The sequence below is a fragment of the Narcine bancroftii genome, chromosome 5 (genome assembly GCF_036971445.1).
Source record: "Narcine bancroftii isolate sNarBan1 chromosome 5, sNarBan1.hap1, whole genome shotgun sequence".
Taxonomy (NCBI): Eukaryota; Metazoa; Chordata; class Chondrichthyes; order Torpediniformes; family Narcinidae; genus Narcine; species Narcine bancroftii.
The window spans coordinates 11,848,443-11,868,247 of NC_091473.1; the positions used below are offsets into that span (position 1 = coordinate 11,848,443).

The 19,805-nt window shown below is 43.3% G+C and overlaps 1 protein-coding gene across 10 annotated transcripts in view; it reads left to right on the forward strand.

Moving 5' to 3' along the window:
• The window catches only part of rad54l2 (RAD54 like 2), a 219,274-nt gene that overhangs the window by 97,660 nt on the left and 101,809 nt on the right, over window positions 1-19,805 (forward strand). For all 10 annotated transcript variants that reach the window (XM_069936780.1, XM_069936782.1, XM_069936784.1 and 7 more), the window contains 4 exons: window positions 7,701-7,878; window positions 12,911-13,159; window positions 13,724-13,842; window positions 18,906-19,021. In XM_069936780.1, coding sequence (XP_069792881.1) covers window positions 7,701-7,878; window positions 12,911-13,159; window positions 13,724-13,842; window positions 18,906-19,021 — 662 coding nt within the window. The remainder of the gene's footprint in view (window positions 1-7,700; window positions 7,879-12,910; window positions 13,160-13,723; window positions 13,843-18,905; window positions 19,022-19,805) is intronic.

Here is a 19,805-nt window from a genome sequence, read left to right on the forward strand (position 1 = left end):
GAGAACATCTACAGGGAATGTTGCCGTTGGAGAGCAGCAACAACCATCAAAATTCCACACCACCCAGCACAGGCTCAGTTCTTGCTGATCCATCAGGAAAGTTGTATCGGTGCCACAAGACTCGCACCACCTAGTTCAGGAACAGCTCCTCCCCCTCCACTATCAGTCTTCTCAACGACAAACTCAATCAGAGACTCATTTAAGGACTCTTGTGCACTTTATTGATTTTCTTTTTATTGTCTCTGTATTGCACAGTTAGTTTGTTTACATTGGTTATCTGTTTACATGTATATGCTGTGTACCTGGTCCAGGTATGGTCCGACCTAGGAGGGGAGGCAGGCCCCTCCAACCCGGATAAGAAACCTGCATAGGAGAAGGCCACTCCGATATAAAACCTACGACCCAAGGACCTCGCTGCCATGTCCCAGCTTGCTTGGCCACGGTACACGAACCATGGGTGTAAAGGTGGGGCCAGTACTGCGCACACTGCACTCCACCTAAAAGCTCCTTTGCGCAGGCCTGAGGACATGTCCACGTCCTACCCCTCAAAAGATGCTCACAAACTCAAGCTAGCATGCTGGAACATCAGAACCATGCTAGACAAGGCTGACAGCCACCTACCTGAACGTTGGTCTGCCCTCATCGCACATGAACTCCTCAGACTTGACATCGACAGCGCCGCTCCCAGTGAAGTCCGCCTTGCAGATGTAGGCAGCCTCCAAGAACACGGCGCAGGCTACACACTCTACTGGCCTGGAAAGCCTATGGATGAACGACGCCTATCTGGTGTAGGCTTCATGGTCAAGAACTCCATTACCTCCAAACTCGAAAACCTCCCGACAGGCCACTCGGACCGGATCATGTCCATGCGACTCCCCCTTCAAAACAAGCGTCGCATCACCCTCATCAATGTCTATGCTCCAACCCTCCAGGCAGAACCAGCAGAAAAGGACAAGTTCTACACTGATCTGCGCAACCTCATTCAACGCACCCCAACAGCCGACAAAGTTGTCATCCTTGGCGACTTCAACGCTCGCGTCGGCAAAGATTCAGAAACCTGGCCAGGAATCCTGGGCAAGCATGGTGTCGGAAAGTGCAACGAAAACAGGCGCCTCCTGTTGGAGCTCTGCGCAGAACAGCGGCTTGTCATTACAAACACCCTTTTTCAGCAGAGGGACAGCCTGAAGACTACCTGGATGCATCCCCGATCCAAACACTGGCACCTCCTGGACTACATCCTGGTGCGAGAAAGAGACAAACGAGATGTGCTTCACACCAGGGTCATGCCCAGCAAAGGAGTTAAGGGTAATGGGGATAAGGCTGGAAAGGGGTACTGATGGTAGTGATCAGCCATGATCTGTAAAATGGCGGTGCTGGCTCGACGGGCTGAAGGGCCTACTCCAGCTTCTATTGTCTATTGAATGCCACACTGACCACCAGCTTGTTCGCTGCAAGCTCAACCTTCACTTCAAGCCAAAGTCCAGGAACAGTAAAGCCCCCAGAAAGAGGATCAATGTTGGAAACTTGGAGTCAGACGAAGTGAGAGGAAACTTCCAGGCAAACCTTAAAGCAAAGCTCGAGGATGCAATCCGCCTCACGGACTCGTCCCCTGAAACCCTCTGGGATCAGCTGAAGACTGCCATACTGCAATCCATTGAAGAGATACTGGGCTTCTCCTCCAGGAAAAACAAGGACTGGTTCGACGAAAAGAACCAGGAAATCCAGGAGCTGCTGGCAAAGAAGCGAGCTGCCCACCAGGCTCACCTTGCAAAGCCGTCCTGGCCAGAGAAGAAACGAGCCTTCCGTCGCGCATGCAGCAATCATCAGCGCAAACTCCGGGAGATCCAAAATGAGTGGTGGACGAGCCTCGCCAAACGAACCAAGCTTAACGCGGACATTGGCGACTTCAGGGGTTTTTACGAGGCTCTAAAGGCTGTGTACGGCCCCTCACCTCAAGTCCAAAGCCCGCTGCACAGCTCAGACGGCAAAGTCCTCCTCAGCGACAAGATCTCCATCCTCAACCGATGGTCAGAACACTTCCAATCTCTTTTCAGTGCCAACCGCTCAGTCCAAGAATCCGCCCTGCTCCAGCTCCCTCAACAGCCCTTAAGGCTAGAGCTGGATGAGGTCCTCACCCGGGAAGAGACATATAAGGCAATTGAACAACTGAAAAGTGGCAAAGCAGCAGGTATGGATGGAATCCCCCCCCAGAGGTCTGGAAGGCTGGCGGCAAAACTCTGCATACCAAACTGCACGGGACCAAGGACCAAGGAAAGCTGCCTCGGGACCTTCGTGATGCCATCATCATCACCCTGTACAAAAACAAAGGCGAGAAATCAGACTGCTCAAACTACAGGGGAATCACGCTGCTCTCCATTGCAGGCAAAATCTTCGCTAGGATTCTCCTAAATAGAATAATACCTAGTGTCGCCGAAAATGTTGTCCCAGAATCACAGTGCGGCTTTCGCGCAAACAGAGGAACTACTGACATGGTCTTTGCCCTCAGACAGCTCCAAGAAAAGTGCAGAGAACAAAACAAAGGACTCTACATCACCTTTGTTGACCTCACCAAAGCCTTCGACACCGTGAGTAGGAAAGGGCTTTGGCAAATACTAGAGTGCCTCGGATGCCCCCCAAATTTCCTCAACATGGTTATCCAACTGCACGAAAACCAACAAGGTCGGGTCAGATAAAGCAATGAACTCTCTGAACCCTTCTCCATTAACAATGGCGTGAAGCAAAGCTGCGTTCTCACACCAACCCTCTTTTCAATCTTCTTCAGCATGATGCTGAAACAAGCCATGAAAGACCTCAACAATGAAGACGCTGTTTACATCCGGTACCGCACGGATGGCAGTCTCTTCAATCTGAGGCGCCTGCAAGCTCACACCAAGACACAAGAGCAACTCGTCCGTGAACTACTCTTTGCAGACGATGCCGCTTTAGTTGCCCATTCTGAGCCAGCTCTTCAGCGCTTGACGTCCTGTTTTGTGGAAACTGCCAAAATGTTTGGCCTGGAAGCCAGCCTGAAGAAAACTGAGGTCCTCCATCAGCCAGCTCCCCACCATGACTACCAGCCCCCCCACATCTCCATCGGGCACACAAAACTCAAAACGGTCAACCAGTTTACCTATCTCGGCTGCACCATTTCATCGGATGCAAGGATCGACAACGAGATAGACAACAGACTCGCCAAGGCAAATAATGCCTTTGGAAGACTACACAAAAGAGTCTGGAAAAACAACCAACTGAAAAACCTCACAAAGATTAGCGTATACAGAGCCGTTGTCATACCCACACTCCTGTTCGGCTCCGAATCATGGGTCCTCTACCGGCATCACCTACGGCTCCTAGAACGCTTCCACCAGCGTTGTCTCCGCTCCATCCTCAACATTCATTGGAGCGACTTCATCACCAACATCGAAGTACTCGAGATGGCAGAGGCTGACAGCATCAAATCCATGCTGCTGAAGATCCAACTGCGCTGGGTAGGTCACGTCTCCAGAATGGAGGACCATCGCCTTCCCAAGATCGTGTTATATGGCGAGCTTTCCACTAGCCACCGAGACAGAGATGCACCAAAGAAGAGGTACAAGGACTGCCTAAAGAAATCTCTTGGTGCCTGCCACATTGACCACCGCCAGTGTGCTGATATCGCCTCAAACCGTGCATCTTGGCACCTCACAGTTCAGCGGGCAGGAACCTCCTTTGAAGAAGACCGCAGAGCCCACCTCACTGACAAAAGACAAAGGAGGAAAACCCCAACACCCAACCCAAACCAACCAATTTTTCCTTGCCACAGCTGCAACCGTGTCTGCCTGTCCTGTGTCGGACTTGTCAGCCACAAACGAGCCTGCAGCTGACGTGGACATTACACCTCCATAAATCTTCGTCTGCGAAGCCAAGCCAAAGGATATGCAGTGTACAGATTTTTTTCACTACCAATTAGTGGTAATTCTGCCGCACCCGCAGGATAAAGGAATATAAGGTTGTATGTGGCATCATGTATGTACTCTGACAATAAATGTGAATCTGTTAGCTTGCCTGGTCCTGGAGATGCCAATCCAAATGTTTTTAAGATGATCTAGCACTTCCACTTCCTTAACATGCTCCAGCACATACGCTTGTTCAATGCTAACCTCAAATTGAGGTTAACACTGAAGCAAAGTGCTCATTTAGAACCTCCCTTTCCTCCTCTATCTCCAAGCTCATGTTACTGCCTTTATCCTTAAGAAGCCCTACACTCTAGTCATCCTTCTGTTCTTCGCGGTCGGCATAACGGTTAGCGTAATGCCCTTACAGTGCCAGTGATCAGGACCAGACCTGGGTTGAAATCCCGCGCTGTCTGTAAGGAGTTTGTACGTCCTCCCTGTGTCTGCATGAGTTTTCTGCGGGGGCTCCAGCTTTATCCCATTGTTCAAAACATATTGAGGATGTAGGTGAATGCGGTGCAATTGGGCAGAACAGACTAGTGGGCCAAAATGACTTGTTACAGTGGTGAATGTCTGAATTAAAAATCAAGATTTTATTTAATCCTACTTACCTTGTCATGCCCCCTTGCTCTCCCGTCGTTTCTTATGTTCCTTTCTTTCTTTTTCATTCTTTTATTAAACATATTATAGTAAACAATACATGAGAAGAATAGAATACAGAAGCAAATAGTAAAAACAAACATCAAAATATTGCAATACATAATACAATGTAATATTATAACAATATTGAACAACCCTTTCTCAATTTGGAATATTCGAAAAAGAGAAAATGAAAAAAGGCTGGGCAGTCTAAACTGAGAGTACACTAAAACAAATCAGTATAAACTATTTATCTGGTCCTTGCCAATAAAAAATCCCACAGTCTGGAAGGTCAAGTCAAGATACAAATTAACTCATACGAAAATAGTTTATAAAAGGACGGCAAGTCTCTTTAAACTGAACAGAGGAGTCAAAAGTGCAGCTTCTAATTTTTTTCTAAACTTAATCATGACATAACTTGAGAGACCCATTGCATCAAAGTAGGTGAATTAGGATCTTTCCATTTAAATAAAATGGCTCTTCTGGCCAACAGTGTCGTAAAGGCAACAACCTGATGTGCAGAAATAGGAATTGGACCCATCTCTGGAACTATAATTCCAAAAATAGCAGTCAATGGATTAGACAAAATCTATATTTGACAAATCTTGAAAATATCTGTCCAATACTTCTCCAATACAGAGCAAGACCAAAACATATGTTGGAGTGGCCACTTGTGACTTACATTGATCACACATAGGAGTAACATTAGAAAAGACTGGGGCCAAATTATCTTTCAACATATTAAGATGATGTACAACTTTAAACTGAATCAATGCATGTCGAGCACATAATGAAGTAGTAACCGTTCAAAAAAATTTCCAAAGTTCCCCTGGGAGAAGTGACTGAAGTTCCAATTCTCAAGCTCCTCTAATTTTACCGATTGCAATTTTAAAAAAATTATTGTAAATATTACCTATTAAACTCTTATGGGAAGGATTCAAATGAAAAAGAGTATCAACCAAATCAGGTTGATTGCATTCCTTCCTGTCTATCATATAATTCTCATGAACCCTTCCTATCTTTTGCTTCCTCAACTTTGTATATGTTTCCTTTTTCCTCTTAACTAGCTGACTTGCCTCTTTTGTCAACCATGGTTCCTTTATCCTACCATCTTTTCCCTAACTCAGTGGAAGAAACCTATCCAGAATTCTGTGAAGTAACATAATTCTGGGGAGATAATTGTGACGATGACTCAAAGGCTGATGTTGGTTCTGTGGAAGAGGGTTAACAGGAAGAAATTGTTCCATCTCACCCCCCACCAACTTCTTACCCCTCCCTGCACCCACCCCCCCACCCCTGTCGTTTTCCCCCAGCTCTGTGTCTCCCATTTCCCTGTCTCCTTTTGCACAAGACATGATAAATTCTCACCTCTCCTCTTATCATATCCAATTAACACCTTTTGTTAGTTGGATTCATGCCCCCAGCCGGCACTGTCTGAATTCTGAGACTTTCTGAGATTTCCTGCTTCTGGTTCATTCTGCTTATTCCTTGAAGAAGGGCTCAGGCCCGAAATGTCGGCACTATATTTTTGGTTTTTATGGATGCTGAAAAGACCAGCTGTGATCCATTAGCACTTTGGCTTGATTTTTAATTCAATCACAGTGTCTCCAGACTTTCGTGATTCAGTTGATTATAGTTGGGTGTCAAGTTCCATTCTGGTCGACCGGTCGTATCTTGGAATAGGTGTATGTCAAAATTGCCCTGTAAGGACTACTATCCACAAAAGTCACTTGGAGACTGGGTAAGCCTCTTTATTCATGATGCTTGGGGCCAGTATTGTAAGAGCCAAAATATGCGCAGTAGTTAGTCGGCGTCCTGGGGTTCATAGGCTGGGCGTGGCCATCTTAATTCCTGTTCGCTTGCGCGAGTCTTCGGTTGGCACATGTGCTGTGGATTCACATATTGGAGTTTGGTTGGTGCATGCATGAAAGTTAAGCGCCCTAATGATTTTGAATTCATGCCCTTTCGCGCTTGCGCCAAATGAACTCCAACATGTGAAATCACCGTGCATATGTCAACCGATGACTCACTAAGTGAACAGGAATCAAGATGGCCACACCCAGCCTATGGACCGTGGGACATCAACTTAACAAGGTAAGTACGCACATTTTGGCTCTTACATCCCCTGTATCCCTGTTGTAGTTTGTCAAATACAACATAAACCATGTAAATTTCATATTTTTTCTTTTTTTTTAAATTACGGTCATATGTCCGAATAGTCATAGGTCGTAAGTCGGGGACTACCTGTACTTTTTGTTAAGGGGAATTAAAATTATATGCTCCACTTTTGATTGGTCACAGTTATGCCAGAAGAATTTGTTCTGTCCTTATTCTTACCATCTGCTTTTCCCTTAAATCTTAACAGATGTTTTCTGGTCGTCATAACTGATCACTTTAAAAACTGTATTTCTTTGGTTTTGAAGCTTCTTTTGTGTTTTAAATGCGATTCTGCATTTTGGTCTAACATTGATTGCATTCTACGCTAGATCTCTACGTTGGAGAGAGGCGGATTATTTACCCTGGAATACAAAAGGTTGATGAGAGATAAGTTACGAACAGCATTAACAGAGCAAACAGGGATAAAATTATTTTCTGTGGCAAAAGAGTTGATAATTAACAGAAAATGAGATGAGAATTTCTTTGCACAGTGAATGTGATGGAATGTATTGGTTGAAGATTTAGTTACAACTTTCATAAGGAAATTGTGTAGTTAGTTGAATAAAAGTATGTAGGATTCAATTGAGAAAGAAAATGATGTAGGGTTAATTGTTTAGTCCATTCAAAGAGATGGCACAGACTTACTAGCCTCCTGTGTTTCCAGACTCTGATTTACTGATATTATGGACACCCAATTTGATGCAACTCATAGACATTGTGAGCAGCAAATGTGGGACTCTGCTTATTACAGTTTTATATATATATATATATACACACACACACACACACACACATATAAATAAATGCTGCCCATTCTCTTGGGCATTGTTTGAATATATTTTATGAGGAATAATTGTTTTTAAAAATTACTGTCTGTTCCTTAAATCTTATTAGTAAAGAAGGTCTAATGTGTTCCAATGTATTTACTGTGTATGCTGTTTCAATGAATTAATGTCAGTTCATCTTCTGCAGGCGGGGCCATGATGTTTTAAGAGGTCACCTTCCTGACAAAGAAGAACACGTGTTACTGGTCCGTCTCTCCAAAATCCAGCGATCACTGTACACAGAGTTTATGGATCGTTTCAGAGATGCAGGAAACAGTGGTTGGCTGGGACTCAACCCTCTGAAAGCTTTCTGTGTCTGCTGCAAGGTAAGCCTCCGTGTGTCAGAGTGATGGAAACATTCCAGTGGATTTGACAGGATCTCCTGTGACTTTGTAAGAAGTCACTGGTATGCCTGAAAACAGAACAAATGATACTTTGTCAAATAGAGTTAGAATGTGTTCACCATTCTGAACTCTAAAGTATGTTTGATGAGGCAATGCAGAGAGAACTTATTTCTACTTGACCTATGTATATCTGACCTAGAATTACATCAGTGAAACCAGATACAAAAAGTGAATAAGTAATTGAGCTGACAATTTATATAACTTCTACCTTTCAACCCTGATAAATGACAATAATTGTCATGTCATGCTGGATATGTCAAAGAAAATAAGATAGAAAGGGAAAAGTGAAAATTTAAAGAGTTGCAATTGGTTTTGAAAATAATGCAATTAAAATAGAGAATGGGAATGAATAGATTGAGAAAGCAAAATTAATGTTTTTTTAATGCTACCCATACTTTATTGTGGTCTGTCCTTAGTTATATACCATCTTGGCACTTGGGCTGATAAAACTGATTATAAACACCAGTAGGTTTGAGGATTGGGAAAGAATTAAATAACAAAGAATGACAAAAAATTGATTGGATAAACAAGACTATGGGCATAAAAAAGAAATGTAAGGGCACATGGTAAGAGTTTCTGCAAGTACATACAGGGGAAAAAAATAGACATTTTAGTGGATTGGAGGATATCAGATATTTAGTGCAGCACAGTTAACGTAGCAGTTAGCGCAACACTATTATAGCACCAGTGAACCTGGTTCAAATCCGGCACTATCTGTAAAGAGTTTCTACGTTCTCCCCATGTCTGCATGCATTTCCTTAGGGTGCTCCAAGTTTCCTCCCATCCTCCAGAAACATACAGGGTTGTGGGTTAGTTTGGTGTAATTGTGCAGTGTGGGTTTAAATGGCCAGAATCAGCTTCTACTGTGCCAATAAAAAAAAAAGAAAATAAAAATCTAACTCCTGTATTCAAGGGAGAGAGAAAATATGGAATTATAGACCAGCCTATAATCAATAATTTAAAAAAACTGGTCCATATTATGGAAGTATAACGGCGTGCTTGGAAAAACATGACATACTTAGCAACAGTCAATGATTGTATGAAAGGGAAACAATGTTCAGCAGATTTGTTGGAGATCTTTACGGTGTAATGAGCAGGATGAAAAGCTAATGAATCATGAATGTTTGAAAGACATTCTGCCATATGAATGATGACAGGTTGAGGGTAACAACATATCACTTTGGGTAGAAGATTGGGCAACAGAAAACAAGGGACTTTTGGCTCTTTACAATCTATATTAATTAGGAGAAGTATATTAAAAAATTAAGTTTTATGAATTTTGTGCAGCCATCAGAGTACACAAATGGTATGTAGCACACAAATTTGGATGTTTGTCTTGCCTCGGTGTAGACCATCTTGCTTGTCAATCACAAAAATCTGCAGACTCCGGAGTTGAAGTAAAAACACAAAATGTTGGAGGAGCTCAGCAGGTCAAACAGTGTCCTTTATGTAGCAAAGGCAAAGATACAGTCCCATCTCCTGAAGAACCAATTCCAATGCCCCAGGAATCCAAAGCCCTCTCTCCTGAGCTACTGCTCAAGCCGCATCCTAACTGTTCTGCTATTCTTACTCTGACCTACATATGGCATAGTTTATAGTCTTAAGATTACATACTTTGAGTTCCTACTTTTTAATTTATCTCCTAGCTTCCTAAATTTGACTTGGAGGACCTCATTCTGCTTTTTTTCATATGTTGTTGGTATCTACATGCACCACAATAACTGGTCACCCTCCCCTTTCAGAATGCTTTGCACCTGCTCTGAGATATCCAGGAGGCAACATACCAAATGGAAGCCCCTTTTGTGCCTCAGGCGCTCCTGTCTATTCCCCTTATCAGGGAATCTCCTTCCCCTATAGCTCTGCCATTCTTTTTCCTGCCCTTCGTGTGGTAGAGCAACTTATAGTGGTATGAACTTGACTAATTCTGCCTTCCTTTGGTGAATCATGTCCCCCAACAGTACCCAAAGAGTAAGATGAGCACAGAGGACTCCTGAATTACCTTCTTGCCATTGATCTGCCTTTTGGTCACCATTCCCAATCTTTCCTAAGCCCTTAAACTATGGTATGACCAACTCACTAACCATGTTATCCACAATATTCTCAGCATTGTGGATTGATCCAAAGTGAATCTATGCCCAGTTCCAGGGCTGTCAGGATTCAAGGGAAGCAGAAGGTCTGAGCAGTTTTCTGCATTATTTCTGCACCAGCAAATCCCACTGATTACCCAATACATTACTGAATTGCTTTTGTCCATAGCCATTCCATTGGAAGTTAAAACACTACTGTAAAAACCATGAGGAAGATGAAACATGAAGGTCTGCAGAAGCTGTGATTATAGTAAAAACATAACATTGCTGGAGAAACAGTAGATTAATAAACTTTTGAGCCTGAGCCCTTCGTCGAGTATGAGCAAAAAGCAGGCAGGTATCTGAATAAAAAGGTGGGAGAGGAGAAAAGAAGGGGCAAGGGTGGGAGCATAAGCCAACAGCCAAGACAGAATATTAGATGTGGTTCCTCCATTTTGTGAGTATCCTCAATTTGGCAATGCTTGAGGCCATGGACAGACATGTCACTGTGGGAATGGAGTAAGGAATTGAAATGGTTGGCCACTGGGCAGTCTCCAACCAAATGGCATTAACATCAATTTTTCCAATTTCCGTTAGGCCCCTCAGCTGTCTCTCTCTCTCTTATCCCCCTGTCTCCTATCCTCCAGCTCCCCATCCACCCCTTTCCCTCTTCATTCAGAGAGCTACCTCCTTCCCCTATCACTTATCAGCTTTTGTCTCTTCTGCCCTCCCACCCAAATCCACCTATGACCTCCTCTTGTTCGCCTCTGCTCCTTCCCCCCCGCCCCCACCCCATCTTTTTATTCTGGGGCCTGCCTACTTTTTGCTCATTCCTTGACGAAAAGCTCAGGCCTGAAACGTTGGTTATGGACACTGCAAGACCTGCTGAGTTCCTCTAGAAATTTAGTGTATTTACTTTAAAAACAATTATTGCTTAATATGCTAATTTTCCTCAGTTGAAGGCCCTGCCGCTTCTTACTCCAGTTGTAGGTTCAATTACCACTCCGATGTTGTCAGCTGATAGTGGAAGGATTAGTACTCCCCGACTTGTGACTTATCCGACTTGTGTCCATCCACACATATGACTGAAAATTTGTTAAAAAAAAATATAAAGACAAAATATAAAATTTATGCAGTTTATGTTATATTTGACAAACTATAACAGGGATACAGGGCACATAAGAGCCAAAATGTACGTACTTGTTAGTTGGTGTCCTGGGGTCTGTAGGCTGGGCATGGCTATTTTGATTCCTGTGCACATGCGCGAGTCTTCATTTGGCGCATGCGTGGTTCACGTATTGGAGTTCAATTGGCGCAAACACAAGTGTTAAGGGTGCAAATTCAATATTATTAGGGCACTTAACTTTCGCGCATGCACCAACTGAAGACTCGTGCATGCGCACAGGAATCAAACTAGCTGCATCCAGCCTACTGACCCTGGGACGCCGTCTGACATGGTAAGTACGCACATCTTGGCTCTTGTGTGCCCCATATCCCTGTATGTCAAATACAACATAAACTGCGTAAATTTTATAACTCCATATTTTTAAACAAATGAACACAATTCCAGCATACGCCAGTTCCGAAATACAACTGAACCTTTGGTCCAAATTACGGTCGTAAGTTGGCAAAGGTTAGCTTGGTTCTTCTTAAGTATTGTCATGGGGTCCATTATGTTCACGTCAATATTAGTTTAGAGGATGAACACCAAGTGTTACACCAAGGGTAAGAATTTCTACTTCCACTTATTAAATTCTGATCTTGCAACTTGATTTTTGATTTGCTGGCTTTCTGTTAAAGCTGCAGTGCACAAACCATGGTCACTGGGCCACTTGTTGACCATAGGGTGCTCTGTCTGACAGGTGAGCACCAGCCATCACCTTATCACCAAGAGGTCCACTTCTGTTCCAGTCTGGCTGCTTGCCACATACTCCGCCCACTTTAGTCTTACTGATGATTCCCAGGAGTCTCAAAAACAGCTCCAACTTATTTAGGGAAGTGACCTGTAACAAAATCCAGCAGAGTTCAAGGGAAGTGGGAGAAATGGTGTAGAAGCTGGCAAGAAACCAGATGTTGGAGTTGAGCCCCATTCACCGAACTCAAGGGAGCCCACTGTGATCCCTAATTTTGTATTTAGTTACCCTCTCAATAATTGCTGTACCTCCATATGAGCCTTTTGCGAAATGTGCACGAGGTCTATGCAGACCCCTCTGCCTCTCAACATTCTTCAAGCTTTCATTATTCAAATAATCTGCTGTTTTTTAATCCTAAAATAGACAATAGCACTTTTCCCCACATTTACTCACCTGTTGGTCATCCCTTTGTAATCTTCTTATGTTCTCTGTGCAACTTGCTTTCTTGTGTCCACAGCAAATATTAAACTGCATCTTTAGCATCTTCGTTCAAGTTATTTATGTAAATTATAAAAAGTGAGATACCACAAATACAGCCCCAGAAGGAAACCACATCCTGCCAATGAAAAAAAAGACCATTTTATCTTTACTCCTTTACAAAGGTCTCTAATAGGAAAGTGAGACTAGCCCATTATTTAGTTAAAAAAACACTAGTCTCTTGTGTATGTTTCCTAAAATAAAACAAATTTCTTCAAGCTCCCTTTAAAGTGGGTGGCACTCATTGCAAAAAATTGTGCACAGTGGCCTTATGTGTCTACGGAATACCCTCCATTCTATCACACAGTGGATTGCTGCTTTGTATGATATCTCTTCAAACTATTTTCAGCCATTTCTGTATTCAAACTGCACAAGCTCTGGACAGAGAGTGGATTTGGAGAGCTAATACCATTTTATAATTATGCCCTTTGTATGTTCATATAATTAAGTGTCTGAGGATAATACTGAATTATATTTGTTTTCTTCCATCTCTGCCAGATCTGGAACCACCCAGATGTTCTTTATGAGGCCTTGCAGAAGGAGAACCTAGCCAACGATCCTGACTTGGACCTCGAGGTAAATGACCTCAATGCGGGTACACCAAATGCACGGGCTCTGCCAATTGGGGGTAAAAAGAAAACAGAGACTGCAGCGGCCACCTTGGATTCCACAAACAGCAAGTTTACTCAGAGTGTTGGATTCAACCACTTCCAGGAAAAGGCCAACCAAGTCATCACATATGATTGGGTAGGTGCTATGTCCTCTCACTTCTTACCTGAATTTAGAGTCATCTTTGAAAGTTATTTATGCTAGATTATGGGCCTGACTTGCCTTTTGTTATCAATTGGAGGAAAACAGTGGTTTCCTCCCGACCACAAACTCACTGCTAATTTTCTCCTGTTTTGTGTATTAATGACAATGAGTGTCTGCAGTATTCTTGTTTAACCCTTATTTTATCTTCTCCCTTTCATTGCGGAGATTCACTATTTCTGTAGCTAGTCGTCAGGAATCTGCTTGGGAGCAGTCTTGTATTTCTCCAGAATTTCGCCAACCCTTTGTTCGATAAAATATTTTGTTGGGGAGAATAAGATATAAATTGGTTCACTGGCACTGCTTCAAGTCACCTTTTACAAAGCATCTTTCTGTGCTCGTTTAGTGAGCACCAAGTTTCCTACTGTAGTTTCTATTTCATTCTTGGCCTTGGTTAGCTGCCTATTTATTTGCTGTTTGCTTCCCTTGTGCACTGAATGATCTGTCAGGGCATAAAGGAGCTGAATTATTGGATCCTTTCCTCTGTATTTGTGTCCTCAGGCTAAAGATATATTGGCAAACTACCAACCTGGCTTGCTAGAGAACTCTGCAAAAATGGTACTACTGTTTGAGCTCATTGAAGAGAGCCTGAAACTCGGGGACAAGATCCTGGTATTTAGGTGAGAGCATTGCATGGGAAGGGTTAAATGAAATCTTCAATTAAGAGGAGTCATTTTTATTCACTTTGTGAAAGTGGTGATTTTTGTTGGGATTGTAATTCAAAAGGTAGCTGTTCACATATGACCCTAGACAGTTGACTGGAGTAAACTGAAGAGACAAGAGATGGCAGATACAGGAATCTGGAGCGAAAGCCGAGTTGCTGGAGGAACCCAGGGTTAGGTGACATCTGTGGAGGAAAATGGTAAATTCAAATTTTGGATCAGGACTGGTCTTTCAGCCCAGCAGCATCCACATTGAGTACATTGTCCTCTGACATTTCTGCCAGTTGCAATGAGACCCCACCAATACATGCATCTACAAACCCTTACTGCCTTTAAAAAAATTTTTAGATATACAATGTGCAAACAGGCCCTTTCTATTCCATGATCACATGCTGACCATATACATCCAATTGATCTATGAACCCTGTACATCTTTGAAATATGGGAGCACCCAGAGGAAACCTAAATGGTCTTGGGGAGAATATACAAACTCCTTATAAACAGCATTGGATTCTCTGCAAGAGTTGCTTGGTGACTTCCTCGTCCACTCACCTCTCCACATTCTCCTCTTAAAATTTGTTTACTTTTGTTTGCCCATAAAGGCACACAAAGAGATAGCACGAGTCTGGAGTCCCTACCAAGGAGAAAATGAGAACCAAAACAGAGTCACTTCAGAGGCAACCAAGTTTCTGTGCATTCCACTACCTCCTCTGATCCTGCGTTCCTGTAACCTTCCTCGCCACACGGCCTACTATTCAGCATCTGTTGCCCTTGGCCCCCAATTCAGAACTGAAGCTGTTGATACCTGAATTCCTTCGGGATCCCTGCTCTCCATCAGCACCCTCATGAATCCCAGTCCCAAAACCTGGTTGCCACGAGCTAGCAACCAGCAGCTTGGAGTGAGGCCTTCAGCTTTGGAGCACCTTGCTGGCCTGCTGCTGTGTCTCCTATATAGGGTCCTCTCCCAGGCTTTTCCTTGGCATTGGAGTGTTCTCCTCCTTTGGTGCCCTGCTGCTGACTTCAGCCTGCACCCACATGATCTGGGCTGCCAAACAGGGCGAGGCCATCTTGACACAGATCTCCATGGGTGCACAAGTGCTACAGGCTGTTTAAATGTGTATGGGGCTGTCATTGTCACAACTGGGCAATAGGACGCTGCGTTGGAGCGCGGGAAATAACTTTCCTGCTTCCCTGAGTCTGCAGAGATAATGGCAGTGCTGCCATTATCACAGCCGTTTTTGTACTTGTGTGGCTGCAGCAAATAAGAATTTTGGTACATATGTATTTGAATTTTTGTACTTATGTATTTGACAGTAGAACCATAGAACACTACAGCACAGAAATAGGGCTCTTTGTCCCTTCTAGTCTATGCTGAACCCCTTTTTTTGGCTAGTCCCTCCATACCTTTGCCATCCATGTACCTGTCCAAATTCTTCTATAATGTTAAAATTGAGCCCACATTCACCACCTCAGCGGCAGCTCATTCCACACTCCCACCACTCTCTTTGTTAAGAAGATCCCCCTCATGTTCCCCCTAAACTTTTCCCCTTTCATTCTTAACACATGACCTCTGGTTCTCACCTACCCTCAGTGGAAAAAGCCTACCTTCATTTACTCTGTTTATCCCCTTCATAATTTTAAATACCTCTATTAAATCTCCCCTCATTCTTCTATGCTTCAAGGAATAAAGTCCTAACCTGTTTAACCTTTCCCTGTAACTCAGTTACTGAAGTCGGGCAACATCCTAGTAAATCTTCTCTGCGCTCTTTCTATCTTATTGATAGCTTTCCTGTAATTAGGTGACCAAAACTGCACATTGTACTCCAAATTTGGCCTCATCAATGTCTTATACAACTTTTATCATAACATCCCAGCTCCTATACTCAATGCTATGATTTTTGAAGGCTAATATGCCAAAAGCTGTCTTTACAACCCGATCCACCTGTGATGCCACTTGCAGGAATCTGCATTCCCAGATCCCTCTGTTCTACTGCACTCCTCAGTGCCCTACCATTCAATGTGTATGTCCTTTCTTGGTTTGTCCTTCCAAAATGCAACACCTCACACTTGTCTGCATTAAATTCCATTGACCATTTTTCAGCCCATTTTTCCAGCTGGTTCAGATCCCTCTCTCTGTAAGCTTTGAAAACCTTCTTCGCTGTCCACAATCTTAGTGTCATCCACAAACTTGCTGATCCAATTTACCACATTATCATCCAAATCATTGATATAGATGACAAACAACAATAGTCCCAGCACCAATCCCTGAGGCACACCACTGGTCACATGCCTCCAATCTGAGAACCAATCATCCACCACTATCTGGCTTCTCCTATCCAACCATTGTTGAATCCCAGTTCACTACTTCACCATGAAAACCTAGTGTCTGACCCTTCCTGACTAACCTCCCATGTGGGACCTTGTCAAAGGCCTTACTAAAGTCCTGGTAATCTCAAAAACCTCTATAAGATTGGTTAAACATGACCTACCATGCACAAAGCCATGTTGACTATCCCTAATCGGTTTTGGGCTATCCAACTAATTGTATATCCGATCTCTTTGAACGCCTTCCAATAATTTACCTACTACTAATGTCAAGCTCACCAACCTTTAATTTCCAGGATTACTTTTAGAGCCTTATTTAAACAATGGAATAACGTGAGCTACCCTCCAATCCTCCGGCACCTCCCCCTTGGCTACGGACATTATAACCACCCTTATTTGCTTTAAGACAGCAAGCACTTCCTCCTCTTTAATCTATATAGGTTCCATGAGCTCACTGCTTGTTTTCCTTCCTTCCCACAACTCTGCCTGTTTCCTGAGTGAATACTGATGAAAAAAAATTTAAGATCTCTCCCATCTCTTTTGGCTCCATACAAAGTCAACCACTCTGATCTTCAAGGGGACCAACTTTGTCCCTTACTATCCTTTTGCTCTTAATATACCTTTAGAAACCCTTAAGATTTTTCTTCACATAGTGTGCCAAAGCAACCTCATCTCTTTTTTTGCCTTTCTTTCTTGAGGTTTCTCTTGAATTTTTTTAATGCTCTTCAAGTACCTCATTTGCTCCATGTTGCCTAAACCTGCTATACACTGAGGGTGGCCATTTCCAAATTTCCTAAAAGGAGGACATGAAGGGTTGGCATTAGAACAAGTCTAATAGGAGGGCACTAGGGTAACCATTAGGGGGGAAAACAAACTGATGTTCGAAAACTCTCCCAGCAGGGAAGGAGTGGATGCAGGTGCCTTATCTGCTATGATCCTTCGTGCGCCGCTGGCATACTTCCCCCCCCCCCTTTGACGGAACACACAATGCCCGCGAATGCCCCCCTTGGTGCTGGCCCTAAGGACCTGTCATAGGTTTCAAAAAAATTCATTTTTTTAATAAAATTGAACTGTATTGCAAAAAAACTAAGCCCAAATAGATTATCACCTTAGTTATTTTATGAATTAAAAATTCTAACAAGAAACTTTTTTTTTGCCTATATAAATCCAGTAAAAAAAAATGGTAAAGGTAAACCTAGTAAATCAGTGATTTTCTGCTTAAGCCCTTTTTCCTATTCAATGATTTATCATTCTGCATATTACATCCATTTATACACTATAAATAAAAAATGAATATGGAGCCTCACTCACTCTCCTTCAAAGCCCTCCACTCAACATAAGCGCTGCTGATCGCACTAAAATTACACGCCTGCGCTAAATGTTCCCCCGTCTACGGGCCCTCCGCACACATGCCAAGCAGCCCTAGAAAACTAACCCACCATACATCCGCTGGCTGACCCCAAAACTCCAATCCATCGCACACGCGCTTGCCAGCAATCGCTCATGCGCGCAAGAAAAAACATGGCCGCGCAGAGCCTACGGACCCTGGGACACCACATTTGATGAGGTAAGTGCACGCTTTCTGCCCCTACATCCCCAAATGGAGGACAAATTAACATCTGGCTCAAGGTGGCACCGGACAGAGTGCTCAAAAGCTGGACTGTCCGGCTTTAAACCGGAAGTCTGGTCCACTCTATATACACCTCTCTTTTTCCAAACCAGATCCTCAATGTCCCTTGAAATCCAAGGTCCCTTATGCTTGCTAACCTTGCCTTTAACCGTGAACATACTCTGAACTCTCAAAATTTCACCTTTGATGGTACCCCCATCATTCTGTCATGCTCACCATGTTTGAAAATAGTGACATTAGCTGACTAGGTGAGGAAAGGAAAATCAAATGACTTCTGTCCATGGGTTTAAATGAGCATAATTTTGCTTTTGAGATCACAGTTACAATTTTATTTCCAAGGCTGGACATTACTAGATGGGGTGATTTTGCTGGATGTTTGGTGATGGTTCTGATGTGTTACAGAACTGCTTGCAATATTAGTAAATGCAGTTATAGGCTCCTGTACAAATGTACATTACCAGCATTTCATATCTGTGACAGTGAGATGTTGTATAGTACAGACAGCAGATAATATTGTGGAACAAAGTTAAAGGCATTAAATATGGGTGCCAGTTTATGGTAGCAATGTAATTTTGTACAGGAGCATAACTGCATTTACTAATATTGCAAGCAGTTCTGCAATATTACTGATACAGGACTGTAAGTTGGGGAGCAATTAGTCTACTGATCTACCACTAAAAAATAAGATGTCGTATGGGTGCGATAACAGATTGAAAGGATACTGCTCTTTTCTGGTGGGAGAGCAATGTGAAATGATAAACTAACTGTGTGAGAAGAGAACATGAACAGTATTGTGTCACAGTATATACCAACCTCAAGTACTGTCTTTGGAGTCCTGAGACACGGATTAGTTGATTAATTGGTCTGCTAACCTTGCCTTTAATCCTGACAGCATGTTTGTGAGTGAATCAAGATTATCGGTGGGGGGGGGTGGGGGGGGGGGGGGGGAGATAAAATTGATAAGTACATGGGAGAAGTTGAAAATAAGCACTGAAACAGTGGGTCAAAGGGCCTGTTTTCAGTCTCCAAATGTGTTCACTGTTTGTTTTGTTTCTCCTTGCTATAGCCAGAGCCTTTCTACACTTTCTGTCATTGAAGAATTTCTTGGAAAGCGACTGATGCCAGCAAAAGTAGACTCTGAGGAACCTCCACATCCTTGGATCCGGAACATTAACTATTACCGTAAGCATCAGAGAGGCCCTTTGACACTGTGTATTGGTCTGCTTTCTTAAATTAAATCAGATAGGAGTGAACATTTAAGGTGATATACAAAACAGCTATTTATCATATTCTGTAGGGAAACTATTTTAAAAAAGTAAACAACGGGTGCCATCTGGTGGTTAAAATTGCACCTGCATTTACAAGACAGAACATAGAACATCTCGCTGGCCCTCCACTCTGCGTTGGATCACCTGGACCACAAGAGCTCCTATTAAACAAGAAAGACTGCAGACTCTGTGATTGAGGCTCACACAAAAATGCTGGAGAAACTCAGCAAGTCAAGCAGTGTTCTTTATGTAGCAAAGATAAAGAAACATAACTAACATTTCAGACCTGAACCCTTCATTAAGATGTAAGCAAAAAGCAGGCAGGTGCCTGAATAAATGGTGGGGGTAGAGCCAGGAGAGGAATACAGGCCCACAGGCAAGTGGAAGGGTACAAGAGAGAAAAAGAGGGAGACAGGGAAGTGGCCTAACAGAAACTGGAGAAGCTTCCCACTCTTCCTCATCCCTTTGTCTCTTTTCCTCCAGCTCTCCACTCCCCATCACTTTTTTAATAGTTTTTTTTCCCTATGCCTTTCAACTCATATCCACCTATGACCGAGGGGCAATGCTGCTAGAGCTCACTGGAGCTCTGCTCTGGAACCTCATGGGGTGGTTGCGGCACCTCGTCGTCATTTTTGCTGAGCTCCGGCACCTAACAAATTAACGCTGCATTCCTGCCTGTGCTCCTCTCCCCTTCATTT